At 43.2% G+C, this 20,121-nt stretch overlaps 1 protein-coding gene across 6 annotated transcripts in view; it reads left to right on the top strand.

The window, feature by feature from the left end:
• Positions 1 to 20,121, top strand: part of slc12a7b (solute carrier family 12 member 7b) — a 91,843-nt gene that overhangs the window by 15,560 nt on the left and 56,162 nt on the right. The window contains exon 1 of one of the 6 annotated variants that reach the window (XM_033639508.2): positions 12,502 to 12,906. The exons of 4 other annotated variants lie outside the window; for them this stretch is intronic. In XM_033639508.2, the coding sequence (XP_033495399.1) occupies positions 12,786 to 12,906 (121 nt within the window). In that variant the 5' untranslated portion in view covers positions 12,502 to 12,785. Of the gene's footprint in view, positions 1 to 12,501; positions 12,907 to 20,121 lie in introns of those variants that run through there. One more of the 6 variants, XM_078162977.1, reaches the window with a different exon arrangement.

The raw sequence follows: 20,121 nt of genomic DNA, 5'->3' as shown, positions 1-20,121 counted from the left end.
ATTTCTTTATTATTATTTTTTGTACTTTTTATGCCTTTATCAGATAGGACAGACCAAGCGTGAGGTGGAGATGACATGCAGCATCGGGCCACGGGCTGGAACCGAGCCCACCGCCGCTGCAGCAAGGACAGTGCCTTTGTGCATTGAGGGCGCCTGCTCTTCCCACTAAGCTACGAGGTGCCCTCAATTATTTATAATCCCTCTGACGTTTGATGACAATGATTAAGATAACACTGCAGATGATGTTTTGCAGGTACATGGGATGAGCTAGTCACACTGGCGCTGTAAATGGCCTCAGCTGTGCGAAATGGTTGCATGTAAGCGATCGGTGAAATTACTTTTCTTTTTTGCCCCTCTTTGCGCTGACAGGCCTCTCGTGGTGGAGCAGGCAGAAGTATAGACATGCAAGCGATTAAAGGCCTTTCTTCATCATCAACCTTTTTGCTCTTGAAGGGCATTTTCTGTACTTTTCAACCTGTAATGATGACAGTTAATCATGTGCATTCAATGCACGTCCACTAAAAGTGTGTGTTATTTCCACTGACACGCTCCAATTGTTGTTTTAAGTGTCTGACGACATCTTAGAAAGGACCTTACAGAAGTCAACTTTAAAGACCATTCTTGTTTTACTAGAAACAGCCTGAAATCTGTAATGCCAAACCAGACGTGGGGGAAAGTCACACATGTGCAAGTCACAAGCAAGTCTCAAGTTAGTTGTGGTGAGAATCAAGCAAGTCAAGTCAAGTCCCTGCTATAAGTCAAGCAAGTCGAGTCGAGTCATTGCTCAGGTCAAGCAAGTCACAAGTCAACTCATATGTCACATACAGCAAACATCTCCTCACGATCCGCTAGCATGTCCTCTGAATATGCTGTGAAAAGTCCAGCCAGCGCGAAACCAGCGAAAGCAAGCAGACACACATGAACGCGGTGCTCATGTCTCACGGTCTCACGCAAGCACACACATGTGAGCACGGTCCACAGAGAGGCAGTTAGAGCTACAGGCTACAATGAGGTTTTTCCAAACAACTTTTTATGTCAGGGCTTCAGGACACTTGGATCACTATGGACGAGCAGTATGGAAATATTTTGTGGTTTCAATCATGTGTTTTTGGACGTTTGAATCTGGGGTGCCGTCAGCCTCCATTAGGTGGAGTTGTGCTGCTACCTCCTCTCCCCTTGGATCTCCGCAAGTGTTGTGAGGACTCTAAAACTAGCTAGCTCCATTGTGTTCGATAACATTGTTGAACGTAAACAGAAGTGACGCCCAACAGTGCTTAGCGTGCCTTTAATAGTGAATTAAAGCCAAGTCCTTTTGAGTCATCCGTCTCAAGTCAAAGTCAAGTCTCAAGTCATGAATACAAAGTCAAAGTCGAGTCTTTTATCAACGTTAGTCAAGCAAGGCTCAAGTCATCATATTTACGACGTCACAAGTCATGTGATTCGAGTCCCCCATCTCTGCGCCAAACCCACCAGCCTCAAAAAATAAACCGCAGTTTTATCATCATAAAACACACCTCATTCAAAATCCACAGAAAACAAAAATAAAACTCCCAAAAACCATTTTGGTTCATTTTCCCACCATTTCAACAGCCACCGACTGTGTTATAGGTTGAAACAAACCTTTAATTTATTGAGTTAGATGTGAAAATATGCCGGCTCTATACACGCTAAAATTACTGTTTAGTTAGATAGTCTAGAGGATTAGCCGGTAACGATTTGTGTTTCTGGTTAAACAAAAAGGTCTGGCTCTGTAGGGATCCTTTCCATAATGTTGTCAGACACTTGGGATAATGATCTGAGTGTGTCAGTGGCAAAGACAAGCTCTTAAATGCTCCGAGTGGTTACACTGCAGCCTGATTCGCAGCTAGCCGCAGAGCTCTCACTCAATACCCGACTAATTTCAAAGACTGTTGACTCTATTAGTCAGTTGCACACAAAGACATGGTAAACCAGATTGCCAGTTATTCATTAAAACAGTCCCTGGAGTCAAGACAAGATTCATCCCCAATGTGAGCCCTAAGCATATTATCTATGAAATGGATTCGTGGTTTTGAAATAAGCCCTGACTACAAACGTCACAGCATCACCAGAAAGAAGTTCAAAAGGAGCGCGTTCGCCTTCAAAAGACAGGAAAGTGTCACCTGAGCCTGTTGTGTCAAATCCAGTTTAATGGATGACTGGCAGGCAAGTGTGCTGTCACCTGAGATGGTCGAGGTGTGGCCATCCATGTGTGCAGCACAGTCATTACAGTCATCATGCAGCGAGTGGCATTTACCTCTCCTCAGCTAATTTACTGTTGAATAGCAGATTGTGACGAGTGGGATTTTTCCATCATCATCATCACCTCATATGATTTTTCCCATGATTTACGTCTCGCTGCAGACCAGCTCACCTTCAACACCCGGCTAAGGTCTCCTTTATAGACCAATAAAGAGAAGTCATGGAAATGTTTCAGAAAGGAAACTGAAAGATTCAGACGCCACAGTCACATTGGAAAATCTGACTGAAGATGACGGCTGGCATTGTTTCCCCTCAGTTTCACTCGAGTCAGCAGTTACAAAACAACTTTTCCATTTGCAAGTTTACACCTGATTGCGCGGGTTACTGTAAACACAGCTTGGTTTTGATCGGTGGCTGATTTTATTGCAGCCTGTTGGTCGAGGTGTACAAATTATAAGACAAAGAGTTGGTCCTTATTTTGTCATGATGGTGGTGTAACTGGTGTATTACTGGATGTGATCAAATGGGGGCAACAGAGCGTCATTAGTAGACCCAAGTATCTGCTGCATGATGAGGGGAGAAGTCAAATTGAAAAGCAGAGCCACAGAAGTCAGTCAAAGATGGACTTCTGTCAATGCATGTGTTTTTATTTAGTGTACTCAAACTACCAATAGATCCAGTGACAGACATGGTACATAAGGGTCAGGCTTATTCACTGCATGCGACAGTTTCAAATTCCATACAACTGTGTTATCTAACTTACACAAACTGTTAGTTCCTTTCAGATGAGAGAGAGAGAAAGATAGAGTCAGACGACCGAAAAAAGTTCAATCGTGAGCTAAAATACTGCCGAACGTTGGTTTTCATTCATCAAGTGGCCAGAAAATTGACTCCAGTGAGATACCCTTAGGTCTTTTCTGCTGTGACAGCTTGTAGCGTAGTACAGAGTTTTCTCTTGTGTACCCTCTGTCAGTCAGCACTCATGCAATGCAGTTTGAAGGAGGAGGAAGTAACAGAGAGAAGGAAGATGCCATGTGACACAGGCCATGACCCAAACTCACATGACTTGGCAAAGAGATCATATATTAGCTGGCCGATTGCCTTTGGATGTATGCAGTTTATATTGTGTGTTACACTGTTTTACACTGCATTATTTGGAATAATAATCCCCACAGGAAAGCTGTGCTTCCTCCGACTTCCTCCAGAGGGCACTGTCAGCCACTGGTGGGGATTTAAGGTCTCACTTAAAAGCTCTCGAGTAGGGCAGACGGATGATGTCACAGACAGATGTAGTTTTCTGACTTCGCAGCTGTCAGATTGTATTGCCCCAGTTCTGCAGAACAATGCATACTTTGTAAGGATTCAATAAGTATTTATTTAGAATAAAAACTTAGCTCAATAATGGACATATTTTTTGTACTGATACCTGTCAATCACTTGGGGAGCAGGTTTACATGTTACACTTTGATCATGTGTTGTGCTTTCAAATTACACGAGTTGCATCCACACAGTTATTTAACACATTTTTATCTTTCCTGTCCTTTATTAAAAATACTGAAATTCCTTTTTTTCCATTTTGGGCCTTTAAACATGCCTTCACAGTCTAGTGCATCATGATTAGGGATGCACAGTATTGGATTTTTTGCTGATATCTGATATGCAACAACTCATTTAACTCATAACCAATACCGATATCGATATATCTGCATTTTGCCCTGCCTAATTTGATCATCAGGTCTCTTCTGTAGTGGAATAACATCATATCATGCATGCATACTGTTATCGTGATGCCCCACCAGCAGATGGAGACATGAAATACAATATTTTTTAATTTCTGTAGTATTTACTCATTGTGCCTAGTAAGAAAAAGCATATTGGCCGATATTATTGTGCGTCCCTCATGATGCATCAAAACCTAAACAGAGAAAAGAAGCAGTCAAATTAAAATTGAGTTAAATGTAAGGTCATCCAAGGATGCAAATCATGGAGTTTGGAGGCTGAACAACAGGTGGAAGTATCTGCATTTTGCTTGGAGAGACAGGAAGTGTCCATGAAAAAGAGATCAGAGCTCCTCGCCACACCCTGATTAGTGTCCTTGGGCTGCACTTGGTGTATCTGTTGCAAACCCAGTCTCCTCCCATCTGCCCTGGGAGAATCAATCGATGCATCTATTCCTGGATTAGAAACCTGAGCCTGTGGAGAAAAAGTTCAGCTCAGTGGAACTGGTGTTATTTTCTGAGCAGATAAATTCATCACTGTGTGGAGCTCATTCAAATCACAGACTGTATGTGCAGAATTTTCATAACCCATGCTTTTCCGTGCAGTAGTGATCAGCTGTTTTTGTTAATGACTATTCCTCACACATCTCCAGCTGTTTGTGACTGACTGATGACGCAAACAGGTAACAAAAGGCCTGATTGATAAGTCGCCATCTTGTCTTGAACTTAGTTTGACAAATAATGATGCTAGGCTGTTGCATCTTTTGTGATTAATTTCTTAACCATATGACAGTCCAAAATATAGCTTCAGTCCTTTCTCTGTTAAAGAGAGTACCATTAGCCAGCACTTTCCCCAGTGTCATTTCATGTCTATAGTATTTTTTATTTTGGGCATGTTTAAAATGATTGCATGTTGTTTCTTCACTTCCTTAGACACTATCCAGCATGTACGTCCACTTTCCTGTCCTGAAAAATCACTGATGTAGCATTCAAATACACTTACAGTCCATGGATATACATACTTTTACCATTTCCAATGTGGAATCAGTCCTCAGTGAGTTATATTTCCTCACAGGAAGCACAGAGAAATCCCCAATATCATATGACTCCATTGAGCGCAGGGAAAACTGCGTGCTGACCGCTGACCGGCCGACACTTTGGAATTACTGTACGTCTAAAACATTCCTGTACTTATTAATAACTGGTCTGACTAATAACACACAGTTAAGACGTTACATTTAGTGCTTTGCTAATTTCCCTCCTTTGTCTCACAGAGCTGTTTGTGCATGAGCTTGTTCTGGTTGATTAGATCACCACGGACATGTCCTTGACTGGTACAGACCATAGACTGTATCAGAATAATGGACACAGGACCATGACGTCGACCAGAGTGCTCCACCCACCAATACCCATACAGCTCAGTACCAGAACCAACCCGTTACCCGTCATTATGTCTACAGCCCTTTTTAAATAGGAATTGTATAAATTTGCAGGAAAGCCCAATCAGTCTTCTTTCAGCATTGGCAGTATAAAAACAAAATCAGGGAGTGCAGCAAAATGCTGCACTTTGCAAGGGCAAGGAGGGCGAGCAATTCCTTGTCTCCCCAGTTGCTCATCTTTACAGTGTCTGTCAGGTTTGCGTTTCCCTCTTGCTACTAGCTGCTCGCTAATTCCTGCTATCAGCTGTTATCTGTTAGTCCACCGCCAGTGGGTCGCACATTGCGGCGTCATCAACAGCTCCTCCCGTGGCAGAAGGGCGCCTCGTTCTTTTTAAACCAAAAAGGTTGCACCAATATGACTACCCTACATGGCGGAAAATTGGGCACCTCGGATCAACTCGCCAATCCGGCTCTGTGTGTCTAAACACTCGCAGGTTGCCGGCAAAACGGCCCAACATTCGCCAGAAATCTGGCAGTGTAAAAGGGGCTTAAGTCAAAGCTGCACCTCCTCGCACCTGTTGATTAAAATCCCACGACCCCTACGTGTAATTAAATATACACAGGCAACAGCCACTCACATTAAGATGGGTTTCCCGTTCTTGACTTGAAACTAAAATGTCTTTTTAGTCTCTTTCATTGGCTGCGCTCGATGCCAGGATGGCGAAAACATTCGGCACAATCACTGCCAAGTTAGGAAACATTTTAGCGTGCTCCTTCCACCACTATAAAGTCTTTAAAAGACCCTCCTTGAGTATCTTGAACTCGATGAAGGCTGCCACCTCATCCTCGGGCTGCAAAGTTTCATCCTTAGAGTCTTCCAAGTCAGTGGCGAATGTGACAATGGGGTCAAAGGTTCAACTTGTGTCACTGACTTTCAGAATAGAAAGAATTGCAGCTTGATAAGAGTGATTTAGATGTCAAAATAATACACATATACTGCACATCTTTTCCATTTGTTTTATTTTGAAAAATATATATCCATTTTTGTTCTCACCTGCTGCCTGCCCGCTGTAGTTCAGTTTCACCCCTGCCCGTACCCATGACTATTTATTTATTTACCTGTCACACAGCTTTTTGCAGGTTACCCAGGACTCTGACGTGACCCATTTGTTTGTGGATTTCCTTTTTAAAACCTCAGGTTTGGCATTTTGGCCCTCGCCATCTTGGATATTTGAGCCAGAAGTGACCTGAGGTGACCATGTTTTGACGAGAGTGTGGTGCTGGGGAGGAAAAGCACAGTTGTATTCGATAACATTAATGATAGCTGCACTCCACTTGAGGGAGGTCCTGGTATTGTGCATGCTGGCTCTCTGGAATAGCTTACTGGGACACTTAATGGAACCGAGCCATCGTAATGTTTAGCACTTCCGCATTGGTTATTTTTCAGCCCTGGAGGTTTCTGCTTATTGTAGAAAGTCACTTGCAAAGGACCAAGACAATATTAGACAGTGCCTCTGCAAAGACTTAAATCTTTATATTTTGGTTATTTCCTCCTTCCGTTGGAGCAACACATGAGTCTATAATGAAGTTATGTAACAAATACCCCTGTGCTCTTGTGTTTTCATATCATGCTCTGGCTGAGAGATCAAACACAACACGGTGGAAAACTGTCTGAGATTTGCTTATGTCACAACATTTTAGCCCAGTTTTTAGTCTTCACTGTGGATTGTTGTGAACTCTCTCATGAAAGGGACATTGTCTTCGTGGCCTGGATGCGCCCACTGCCCCTGAGAAGCAGTCTGACTGTCTGGCCGCTTAATCAGCGGATGCCAGTTACATCACTGCTCATCCGCCGAGCAGGGAGCAGATAAGTGCTCTCTTTGTTACCTTAGCAGCACCACAGTACATGTCAGATCATGGTATTGATTAATGCCTTGCTTTCAGCACACACAGAAACAGTCCCAGTGTGTAGAAAGGCTGCAGACTGTATATTAGCCACCAGACTCATTCACTCAACATTTGATTTGCCTGTAGCAGTCGGATCTTTGCAGCCACACCCACTTACTGGACTTGTGACATTTCATTGAGCCCTGACCTATGAAGCTGGAAGTCGAACAAAATATTTCTGAAATACCTGATTGGATGGCTGGTGCTTTGCTGCCTGAATTTAGGATGAATTAATCGGTTGGTTCTTGTCATTGTGCGAAGGTTTCCCAATATTTCTATATGTTACTGTATATCTTTAATGTCTTTATTTGTGTTGTTGCACACTGTGCAACAACACTTTTTCTTACTTCTTACTCTTTCAAACTTTTTTTTATGCCGCTGTTTTGGCTTGTTCTAAAAGAGTTTGTTGAACAGGAATGGAACAGCATTTTAAAGAACCAAAAGAAAACATCACGGGAACTTAGAACGAGACTTTACAATAATAAACAGGGTATACTGGTCCCCCTCAAGGTTATTTAGGATGAAATTAAGTGCACATTCACACCAGGATAGTCCGGGGGATTTGGTTCGATTGGGGGGAGAATGCCAAAAAATTTCACACCTTCATTTGGTTCGGTTCACTTTGACACTGCACTTCTTAAAGCAGACCAAACCGCCTTGATAACATCACGCAGTTACAACAGCTGCTTGTTTGGGGGCGGTATTGCCCAAAACGGCCACTGACCAGGAAGGAAAAAAAGCAGGAGGAAGAAGAAAACCTGGCTCCTCGATTGGCCAGGACCGAAAACGGAAATCCATCCCCTTCAGCCGGCTTGGTCACCACAAAAACACCAAACACCAAAATGCACTGCGCTCTTCCTCTCTTTGGTTCACTTCCCCTCTTTGGTTCGCTGGATAGTCCGTTTGCCTTTCCCACTGTAAGCGAACCGCACCAGGTTTCACTTGCAAGTGAACCGAGACCCCAGTTTTCAAGCGGACCAGGGTTGGCTCGTTGGAGCCGAGTTCGAATGAGCGTTCACACCAGTCCAAACAAACCGAACTATCTGTGGAAGTGGACCAGGGTTCGTTTAAAGTGGACCAAATAGCGCCAGTGTGAATCCTTAAAGACAGTCCGAATAGCTGCTGGTGTGGGGTGAGTGTTGGCACACTCCTACACATGTTGTGGTCCTGCCATGTTGCACAAAAATTCTGGCCTGCCGTACATGAGAATATCGAAATGATCCTTAAATTAGGCGTCCCACTTTGCCTAGAACGTGTTTGTCCTGGGCGATCCTGTCCCTCTGAAACCCTCGTCTGCACCCCAGGCAGACTGGGTCCAGACATCCCTCACGCTGGGGAGAAAACTTCTTAAAACACCTTATCGCCAGCCAGGGTATGGTGCTCCCACCTGGGTATTGTGGCCGCACACAGGGCCTCTCCTTTAGACTTATTAATGGAGGTGGAGAAATACTATGCTAAGTGGGCTAATTTCATCTCCTTGAGTAAAGGTCCATCGGCTCAAATCATTAAAGATATTTAGAAATGGGTCACGTGACATTCAGTTATTTTCACATCTGCCAGTAATTATTTAATTAATCCATTTTTACTTGTCATTTTACAGACAACTGGCTAAATTTCACAATTAGAAGCGTAAATAAAGGCTAGTACTGTTAGGGCAGATTGGGATAAATATAGTAAATTGCAGTTAAGAGGTGTAACCCTGGACTAGAGGTACAAAAGTAACAAATCATTATTATCCACTCGAGGAAAGCCTTTTTATGGGAAACATAGCAGTCTATCTAACCAGTGCCTAAATGTTTCTGTTTCTATAGTCACAGCCTAGACACTTCTATAGGGGATAAAACAGAATCTCAGCCACAGTATAGTACAGATGGAATTTTCCCTCTCTGGCTCAGACTTCGGAAACATATTCTGAGCCTTGCATAAGTTGCACACTAAAAAAAAAAAAGAGGAGGCCATGCTTTCCTGTAAGTTGGGCCGCCTGCCTGTCCATCTCTCTTTGATTCTCCTGCCTTGTGCTCCAGCTCCTCCCTTTCGTATTTCCTGCAGCCTCCACCCTTCCCCTGACGGTATTGATCTTGTATGTCGTCATGTTGGGCAACCAAAGGGGGAGAGGGGTTAGTTGTTCTGGGTGGGTCTCCAGATGTTACGCAACCATGTGAGGCTCCAGGAATGTAGCGTTCTGAAAGAGCCGGTCATCTGCTTTCACTGCTGTGGTTTTCTCCCGGTGTTTCCCAACACACGGGGCTGCTGGTTACTCGGGGTGAGACGCAGTACCTTGTAATCACTTACAGTGCACTCCTTACCTTGAGGAAATGACTCGCTGGTTTTGTCTTGAGGTCAGCATTGAATATGAGCAGCAATACACTGCTGCTGCTGCTGCTGCTGAATAATGGTGATACACAGTTCGATGGAACAGAATACAATAGGATGGTACAGGGTTCCCACGGTCATGGAAAACCTGAAAAAGTCATGGAATTAGTAAATATTACTGAAAGATTTTATAAGGCTTGGACTTTTGTTGTGTGTAATGAAATTGTGGCAGTAACTTTTCGCAGATAAACTTCGATGTAATGTAACATAACAGCAAATAATTTTCTAAAGCCGTCAATGTAACATCGTTTTTTATATGTGTTGATGTTTTGACGTTTGACGTTGACCTATTCATGCATGCTAGCTCGCTGAAATTATATTTGAATGGAGTTTGATATGTTTGAAATGTACTGGGCAAGTAAGGCAAGATTTTTTTTCAACTGTGGGTCCTTGAAAGTCATGGAAAAATGTTGAAATTTTCTCCATGAAAATGTGTAGGAACCCTGATGGTAGAAAAATTAGTAATTTTCCTTCCTCCCCACACACTCTTGAACTAATTTTCTCAGGCTTTAAATAACAACAACAATGCCAGAATTCTTCTGCGAGTGTCTGTCTCTGTTGTCAGCACTGCATCTGGTATTTTAGACAACATCCACACAAGTTCTCATTTTAAAATGTGTGACTAGTGCTACGTTTACGCCTAGCATGCACACTACTCCAGTATTTTGGAGCCCCTAAAACAGAGACCTTCGAATTTGCTGCTAACTTTGTTTTAATTTAAAAAGTCCGGGATTGCATTGTAGTCCGGATGGGCTGAAATGGAGACTTTTGAAAATGAAAACACGGACGCCCATGTTTGCTTCATGATTAAGGGCCTGTCCCAATACCCACACTTCCCCTAGAAATACCCACTTGCACTTGGTTGTGCATGTTCACGTTTAGGCTAGTGGTGTCCCAAAACAGAACTGAGGTAGTGGAAGTGGTTTCCAACACTTAAAACCCACCCTAGATTCCAAGGGAGCCCCGACCCACACTTTCAATGAAGTGGAAGATGAAATGTCCCAGAACACCTTGCGAAGTCAGCAACTTCGGCAAGTTCTGGAAAACAATTTGTTACTGTACGATCAGAATGTAGGCTATACAAACAACAGATGGTTGGACTAGCGTAAACTCATCAGCAACTGGGTTGAAGACAGCGTCAAAATATTTAAACAAATCGACTTACCCGAACAAAATCAATCAGAACTAGAAGACATCGTAGGCGCCTCCTGTTTCCAGCATTTCTTCTGCGTTGATTCATCAGACGGAGAAAAATAAACATAGCACACGCCACAACACAAGCTACTATGCGTGACAGATGCCTGCACGTTGGCCACGTCGATTTGCGTCGAAGTGGTGTCCCATTTCTTAGGGAAGGATCTCCACCCTAATATTTCTAACATCCCTCATCAAGGGTTATCTTGCAAACAAGGGCACTCAATACCAAGAGGAAGATTTAATGGGTAGAAATGGGTCAGGCCCAAGGGTCTGACATACCAAGCCAAAACATTGTAGCTAGGCCTACATACCCTTTGTACTCAAGTTTAATCTCGCATTTTCTCGTCTTTAATAAAGAATTTACTGTGTTTTTTAATCCTACTCTATGTAAAGCAAGCAAGGCTTCCAAAAAGCGCTATGTACGTGTGATGTTTCACATTGTAATTATTATTTAATCTGTCTTGTGTGGGTAACGTTACTCATTTCCCATTACCATGGCTTTCTCTGGTGTTAGATTATGCTTCCAGTAACACTTTGATGCGTCACCTTATTTGCGCTTTGTGTTGGCTCCCAATCCGTTCCACCATCTAGACTGTCATACTCATGTTACTTTCATTAACAGCTCCACCATGTTGCTGGTCCAAGCTGGTTTTACATGTCGCCATTTCTTTAGTGTTTTCTGTAACTAAGCAACCAACTGTAGAGGAGACAGTCCGCGTCCTGTTTACACCAGGACGCGCATGCCCAGTGTACGTGAATGGTTATGTGATACGTGCTTTTATGCGTGTTGGTATGGACAGAGATAAATTCTGAAAGGGTGCTACGGAGATAGTTTTTGTTTTAAATGAAAGTGTTATTGTGAGGATGTGGCCTCAGAGGTTGCTCCGAAGAGATAAGAGCATGAACTTGACACTTGTATTGATTCACATGCCTCCCCACTCTGCGCCTCACGCAGTTTCCCGTCCCTGTGTATTTAAGTGTGCTTTCACAGTATATACATTACACTCATAACAAGAGGTACATGCTATGCAGAAGTGTAATGTGTGTTTAAGCATCTGTATGTGTGTGTGCAACCCCTCTCCAGTGGTGTGTGTTGGCCAGTATTTGTTTTTAAATCAGCCCCTGCCCACTTCTGACTCTGCACATGGGGTCAAATAACAGCATAGGAAGTGAGGAAATATATATGTGTCCATTTGTGTGTGTGTGTGTGTGTGTGTGTGTGTGTGTGTTGGCCAGTATTTGTTTTTAAATCAGCCCCTGCCCACTTCTGACTCTGCACATGGGGTCAAATAACAGCATAGGAAGTGAGGAAATATATATGTGTCCATTTGTGTGTGTGTGTGTGTGTGTGTGTGTGTGTGTGTGTGTGTGTGTGTGCGCATGTGTGTGCGTGTAGGCTTTCCTCAGTGGAGCAGATCTGGACTTCCTCCTCTCTTTGAACAAAGGCTGACATTGCCGGCTTTTGTTATGCGTGAGACAGAGCGACATTCCTGGGCAGAGGATCTGCCCTCAGGCACAGTCAGAGCCATATGTGCACTCTCATACACTCATGAGCACAAATGCATGTCATGTTTTTTTGCTAGCGTGAGTGTGTGTTTGTGGGTACTGCCCCCACTGGGCGGGGCAGTCGCACGCTTCCTTATTTGGCTAGTCGGTGCGAGGGGGGTCGGGGTCACATGTGTGCACAGCAGAATTCTAGCGATAGGAACAAAAACTCAGAAGTAAGAGCCGACGTCTGCCCAGGAGAGGAGAGCACACCGGGGCAGTGGGTCTGGGTGAGAAGACAAACAGTTGAGAAGGAGTGTGTAAGAAAGAAGAGAGGAGTGACAGCTGTTGGACGGAGGAAGAGAGAGGAGCAGCTGAACAGAGAGGGAGGGAGAGGGAGGAGAAAGGAGAAAGAGATAAGAGTGCGGCAAACAGGAGACATTGAGAGGAAGCACATGGTGTAGAAATGCCCACCAACTTCACTGTGGTCCCAGTGAGGGACGGCGCCAGAAAGGCAAAAGAGGGTGACGAAGAGGATGATGTGGATGACAACAACGTGGTGAAAGAGGAAGGGGAAGGCGCCACAGGTGAGATCAGATGTTTGACGTTCGTTTTTTATTTCCATCAGGTCAGGTGGATGATTAACGCAAATGAGATATGTAGTGCTAATGTACAGATCTGTGTTCTGCAGTGAGACTTTTAAAGTTGAAACACTTCCCTGTGACAGTAAAAAAGGAGTAGTTCCAGAAAGTTCCAGACTTTGCTTACAGTATCCATCGCAAGCTGATAATTTGGCTTTATTGCAAGGGTGACTGTTTCCTATGTTTGTCAGAAAAAACCTGTTTATGGGCTCTGTGTGGGCGGATAATGTGCAGGGAAGTCGGTGGTTTCTAGGGAAGGCTTTTTAATTTTCCAGCAACTGTGTGAACATAGGGTTTCCCTCACACGCCACTGCCACTCAGGGGAGTTTGACATGAATTTTTCATCCATACCAGTGTCTGTTTGCACTAACTCTCCTCCCCATTTCCCTTCATATACCCCTTTCCACACACTCCCTTCTTGTATTTTAACTTTTTCTCAACCTTTTTTTTTTACCCTATGATGCTCTGTTTGTTACGTTTCTTATTGTTTCAATTTACTGCTAGGTTTCCCAGTGTTGTGGTAACAAGGACAGGACAAACACAGATGCTCTAATTGGGACACCCATGACTTTTGCATCTCTTAACATCTCTCTGTGTTGATTACCATTGACTTGCAACCTCCGACATGACTCACCCTCTGAAGACCTTTCAGTGAACTTAAGTGTGCGACACACAACAGGAAACCAGAACTTTAACATAGCGCCACAGCTCAGGCGTGATGCGTATTGCGTATGTGAACCTAGCTGGAACAAGACTGAATACATACATGAGCATGAGTAGCACTTGCAGGTGCGTTATACTGCATGTGACGTTCGGCAAAACCAGGACTGTACTTTGTGAAGCCTGGTGTGTAACCTGTTGGTTTGGTAGAAGGCCAGCTTCGTGGACTTGGTGACAGTTGGCTTAACTTTGCCCTACTAAAATGAAAACCTTTTTTCCTGATACCCCGAATTCATCTCGCAATAGTCATTCAATCTGGACATCAATGAAACGTTGGAGATTTGGTGTTGGAACAAAATGTTCTCTTGTCTCTCTGGTTTCTGCCAACAGTATCAACCTGATATATGCCTGTCCTAAGGCAAAAAGCCATTTTAGAATATTCAGCATGGAGAGGTCACGGAGTGTGTGTTTAACTAACTCCTCTCTACCACTCTTTGCCAGACTGCTGTTAGTGAAGTTGCTGCTTTTACAGCACTTCACATGGAGCAGAGCAAATCAGTTCCAAGTATTTAATGTCTGCTGTGGAGCTGCAATTACGGCTGCATGCTGGGTGAGATTTTACAGACTGTGGGAGAGAGAATGGCATTTTATTTTGGTAGTTATGCAGAATATCATGCTGCTGCGTGCGCTGGTTTCCCCTATGCATGCAGCCATTTGTCCCTGACAGTGCGAGATCAGGGGACATGTCAGAAAGAGCATGGCCTGGGTCTGAAGCCACTAAATGATGATGGTGTGTAGAAGCATCAGGTCCATACTTGTTTGCACTGATACTGTTTCAAGGAGGACAATCCTGTTGTCTGCATGAATTCATAGGTCATCTACAATGGCTTCAACCATGTGCTCACCAGACAGAACAGTGGACTCAAATGTATTCGTACATTTGTGTCCGATCTGTCTGATGTGATGAGAAATTGGTGGCTACAACATGTTGAAACGGTACAGACAGGCTGGGAAGGGTTGAAGGTTTGCTAGGGAGGGTCCTTGATGCATGTTGTTGGCTAACAAGCATGTTGTGTAGGGAGGGCCGAGTCAAATAGCAGTCACTGTTATTGATTATCATGCTGGCTCGCTTCCCGTTGGCTGAGTGGGGGGAGGTGAGACCCCACCCCCATGCTGTAATGTAATGTACTCCAGCTCTTCTCATTCGAGTTCCCTTGTTATCCTGTCCTCCCTGTCTGCTTCTAGGCTGTCTCTTTATTCCCATTTGTTATTTCTCTTGAGACAGTGTTTGTGTCCTGTAGCTATCTCTGCATCTCATGACCCCAAAATCTGAAGGTCTAGTTTAACTTCTGAGAAATGTTTTTGGTGGATTTGTGTGACCATTGCAGCATTTTGTCCAAAAAATAGATTGGTTTGGAAGCTGAAAAGTTGGCTCCCAGCTGGATTCAGAAATAGCAGGTTTTCCTTGACCGGAAATGTGAACCATGGCGACATCACCGGGCGTTTCATATTCATCAGATTGTAACGAGAGGATGGAATGTTGGTCCAATAGTTGGTCCAAATATCTGTGACTAATAACAGCTCAAGGTAACCAGTGTGATCTGCCATCTTGTTTACTGCTGTGTACTTTCGTTGTGCCCTTCGTTGATGACGCATCCTTAATTAAAATGGCTCTGCTCCAAAAGTGGTGGAAAAGCATGCTGGTTCACAGGAAAGCTCGAAGACGAACGAGAGCTAAGTTGGTGGAAAAGGGACCACAGCTCGCCAGTCGTCTAACAAGACATAGGTTGAAGCTCAGTCTGCTGCATCATTGACACAGAAAGTGTTGTACTCTTCTAACATCAGCTGCATAAATGTAAATGTACCCAAATATCACCAGCTCAAGCTTCCTGGTCTCAACCTTAGCTGGTTTTATTAGCTGTAGCCTACACTTTCTAGACAAACCCCTAGATTTAAAACCCATCAGCTGGTCTGGTGTTGACATGAGGTAAAACTGTTTGTGGTGAGCCGGCCCCATTTTGTGTTCTTAAGAGCAACACAACAAGTTAATTAAACTAAAGTCCTTCCACACTGCAGCTACACATAGCAAGTAACAAGTGTTCAAACTGTACATGCGGACGTGATATCTCGGCCACTTCAGTGCAACACAGTTTGTTTCTGTCTGCTATGTTTACCAGATTAAAAAACAAAAATGTGTTTGACTTGTGTTTTGCCAACAAATCCCTCTCATAGTGTCCGTGCACTGTAGGCGTCACTGTGTGTAGCTGAACTGACGGTCTGTGTTTGACTGTGTACCACTGAGCACTGTAACTAATCCGTTAGTCTCTCTGGAACTGACAATATTATGGTGATCTGTCTTGAGAGTGTGATGTTTCTGTGTTCCCAGAATTATTTGGCTCCCTCATTGACCCCTCATTTTTCTGTAGGTGAGTCCACCTAGCTCAAGGGAATCCAAAACTTTTCGGTCACACTGCCTTTTACTAAAACTGTTTGTTTGCTTTTATAGTGCTTCGTGTGTGTCTACATGTGTCTCATTTTCTCTGCTGCATAGGGCAGACAGATTTGGACAGAACATGATGTTGTAGAGAGGAGCATGGGAGTGGGTGGAGTGTGATGGTGTGAGTGAAAGCGCACATAATGGTCAAAAAATCTGTGGGAGGTGACTGGGGTGGGATTGAAAATGCAGTACTGTGCAGACCTGTAGTGTTGACTCCCCCAGGAGTGAATGTACGCCTTAACTTTGGCCACGTTCAGTGTGCTACGATGGGGAATCGACTCACACCTACGCACAAAGCTGCACAGCCACGCCTTGTGGATAAATGACACAGAGTAGGCACTGTATGATGTGGAGCTTATGGCTTCAGTAGCAGTATAAGTGATGGTTATGACCCAATAAATCTCTTGTTGACAAAGCAAAATGCAAAACTGCTACAGTACAATGCATCCTTATTAAAGTGTTGTCTAAGCTGAAACTAAGCAGGTGATCGGACCAAGTGCCCACGGTGTTTCTGCCTCTGCCCGTCTGACCCAGACATGTGTTTCCTGTTTATTTTCCAGGCAGGTCTGGTTCTGTTTAAAGCTGTTGTCTGTATGTGGCTGTCTGTTTTTCTGTTTCTCTTTCTCAACCTATGATGTTGTTTGCTCTTTATGCTTTTGCCTACTGCCTGTATCGTTTGCTGTATTTGCAAGCATCACAGGCAATATGTTTTCAGTGAAGTGCCATACAATCATGATCTAGATCCATTCCTTGGATGGGTCTTCCTCCCATTTCTAAAAAGGCTAGTTTACCCCAACTTTCTCACCCTTGTGTCTTGCCTTTATGGTTTAAATAAAGCAACAGTTTGCCCGAGGGGAGCTTCTTAAAATCCTCCTTGAATTAGGGAGGGATCATTTAGTGTGGGAACATAATGACCTGTGATCATGCCTCTGTGTAATTCTGTTTTGGGCTACAGTTTTGAGTGTAACAGAACAGACAGTACAATAAATAACACAGAATCCAGTATCACACTGTCAGGGGTAAAACACAGACATTAGTGGTCACTGCTGGTTGAGATAAGCGATAGCAGACGGGGACAAAGGACGATCTGTAACGCTTGGTGCCACATCTAGGGAGGCAAAACCTCTGCCCTGATGGAGCTTTAGAGGTGACCATTTCGTCATACAGGTGCTGATCTTACAGCACAACTTTACAACTTTTTCCAACTTGTCCTTGTTTTTAAGGATCCCATTACCACTCCAACAGACAATATTAAAATGTAAGAGAAAAAAACTTAAGACCCTTAGTGTGTCTTTTTCCTCTCTGAAGAAGAACTACCTAAATCCAACTTTGGTTTTAGTCAGGTCTCATAATTCAGTTGTAAGATGGTCAGGTGTTAAACTCAGGTACTCAGGTCAGACTGGTCTGAGTTAAATGCCCTCGCAGACCTCTAGAGGTAGCTTAGAAACTCTGCTTTTGGTTATTTATACTGCAGCATGTGTCCAGCCTGACCCTTCAGTGTTGCTCAACTCTCAGTGCGTGTGTTTGTGTTGGCCGCGTTACTTAGTTCTGCATGTTCCATCTGCAATACAATCAGACACACTTAATCAAAGTCAGTAGTTGCACCAGATGCGTAGGTCATGGAAACATTATTGAAACAGATCTCCCAAACAGCTCTTCATTAATTTCTATCCCCATGGGTGCCTTTTTGAGTCTTAAAAGTGTAGGGCATCACTACTGTTGAGGATAATGGATTGTTAAGCAGAGAAATCACCTCATCATCTATATAGATTCACCCACAAACAGCTCTCTCTTATACTGTATACTGTAAATTTATCGCCACTGTATAGATGTATTAGTCAAGGCTGTCCTTTGTCTTTGTGCTGCAGTATGCTGACGGGTGTGTGTTGTCAGTAAGTGAAGAATGAACACAGGGCAGAGAAGGGAGATAGGATAGTTACTTCGGGAATGTAGGGAGTGAACAGGGACTGGAACATGACATAATGTCATTTATAAGCCCACTGAATATTTGATTTAGCAAGGCCCGCTCTGGAATAAATAAACATGTGTGTCTTATACTTTCTGTGTGTGTGTGTGTGTGTGTGTGTGTGTGTGTGTTTAGAGCAATGACAATCACTGTACATTTTAAGGTTCTTTTATTAGTTTTTAAATGTCTTAACGGTCTTGGGCCATCTTATTTATCTGACCTGCTTTTATCATATCAACCCTCGCGGATCCTGAGGTCCTCCGGCACCGGCCTTTTAATTGTTCCAAGAGTTAGAACAAAAACCCACGGGGAGGCTGCATTCAGCCATCATGACCCTCACTTATGGAACAGCCTGCCGGAGAGCATCAGGACTGCAGAGACTGCTGATGTTTTTAAAAGGAGGCTCAAGACTCACCTTTTTAATTTAGCTTTTAACTGATTTCTTTTACTCTTTTAATTCTTCTATTATATGTTCTTTTTACTTTCTAATGCTTTTAAATGATTTATTTTTAAATCTTTATGCATTTTAGTTTCTAAATCTTAATTAATTAATTTATTTATTTATTATTATTATTAATATTATTTTAATCTTTAACTCTTTAATTTTTCCTAATCTCCATGTGTGGAGTCCACCCCGGTCTGTCTGGTCGGGGTTGTCTCTGTGGCGGCGCTCCCTGTGGCCGTGGGCTGTAGCGCCTCTCAGTGTGGATGGCTCCCCATAGGTGGTTCTTTCCTCACCTGGTTCCTCAGTGCCCAGCCATGTTATTGACTATATTGACTGTGTGTGTGTGTGTGTGTGTGTGTGTGTGTGTGTTTATATGTGGGGGTCGGAGGGGCGGGTTTTCAATATGTATGTATTATTTTTGTTTGTTTTTATTCTGTGAAGCACTTTGTGCTGCATTTTTAATGTATGAAAAGTGCTATACAAATAAAGTTTGATTGATTGATTGAAGAGCCATCTCTGTTGCCTCAAGCATTTGCTAAACAAATTGTGAACTTCACTGAGATTCAGCTCAACGTGGGAGACTCCCAAAGCTGCATAACTAGTACGTCCACGTGGCACAGTTTTGGAGCTTGCAAAGAGAAGGACGTTAAAAAACAGGCAAAATCTTTAAAGTTTAACAGACAATCAAAGTGCTCGATGCAAAGTGCTGCTCAAAGAAGACAAAGACTGATTGATTTTATGGGTTTTTTAAAGAAAAGGTGGCCTACACCATACGGAAATCCCAATCATGATGTACGCAAATCAAATTATGGCGAGAAGAAATGTCCTGCAACTGTCCAAATGTCAAAATTCTTACAGTTCAAATCACAATCTGTATTTACAGTTACATCCAGATAGAAAATCCTGGTATTCTGTACGTAAAATTGGACGGCACTGAGCAAACACTGCCTCAATTTGTTAGTTTTTAGCCATCTGGAAAAAGGTGCACCAAAAAAAAAAAGTATGTAAGGTAAAGTGGAGCAAATACTCAAATATAGCGTACACTTACACTGATGCCGATTTTTTTTAGGTGACTAAAATATGTTCGCTGTAGTCCAAGTCTACAGCAGTACATTGCTTAACTTTCATGCTAGCTAATAGAGTTGTACCGATATCGATACCAGTATCGGAAATGCCTCCGATACTGCCTAAAAAGCGGTATGGGGTATCGGCGAGTACAGCCTATGACCAATCCGATACCACGTAATGCCTCACGTCATTACACATACGCACGCTACAGGCAAATGAAACAGAAACGGATCATTCTGCTGTAGCCTTTAAAATGTCTTTTTTACCAAATTGTGTGGCTGCACTTTAACCTGTGTCTTGATCTGTGTCAACACTGGATAATAATAATAAAAAAAAAAGTTTTATGGCATTCATTCTACTATTATGTATTTATTTCTTAATATTTTATATAGAGTTTTAGGAGTTGAGACATACAACAATTCATATCCCTTCCATTTTTATTTTATGCACTGGTATTGGATCGGTACTCAGTATCGGCAGATACCTAAGGTTCAGGGATCGGAATCGGTATCGGGAAGGAAAAAG

The sequence above is a fragment of the Epinephelus lanceolatus genome, chromosome 20 (genome assembly GCF_041903045.1).
Source record: "Epinephelus lanceolatus isolate andai-2023 chromosome 20, ASM4190304v1, whole genome shotgun sequence".
NCBI lineage: Eukaryota > Metazoa > Chordata > Actinopteri > Perciformes > Serranidae > Epinephelus > Epinephelus lanceolatus.
This window is presented reverse-complemented; position numbering and strand designations above follow the sequence as displayed.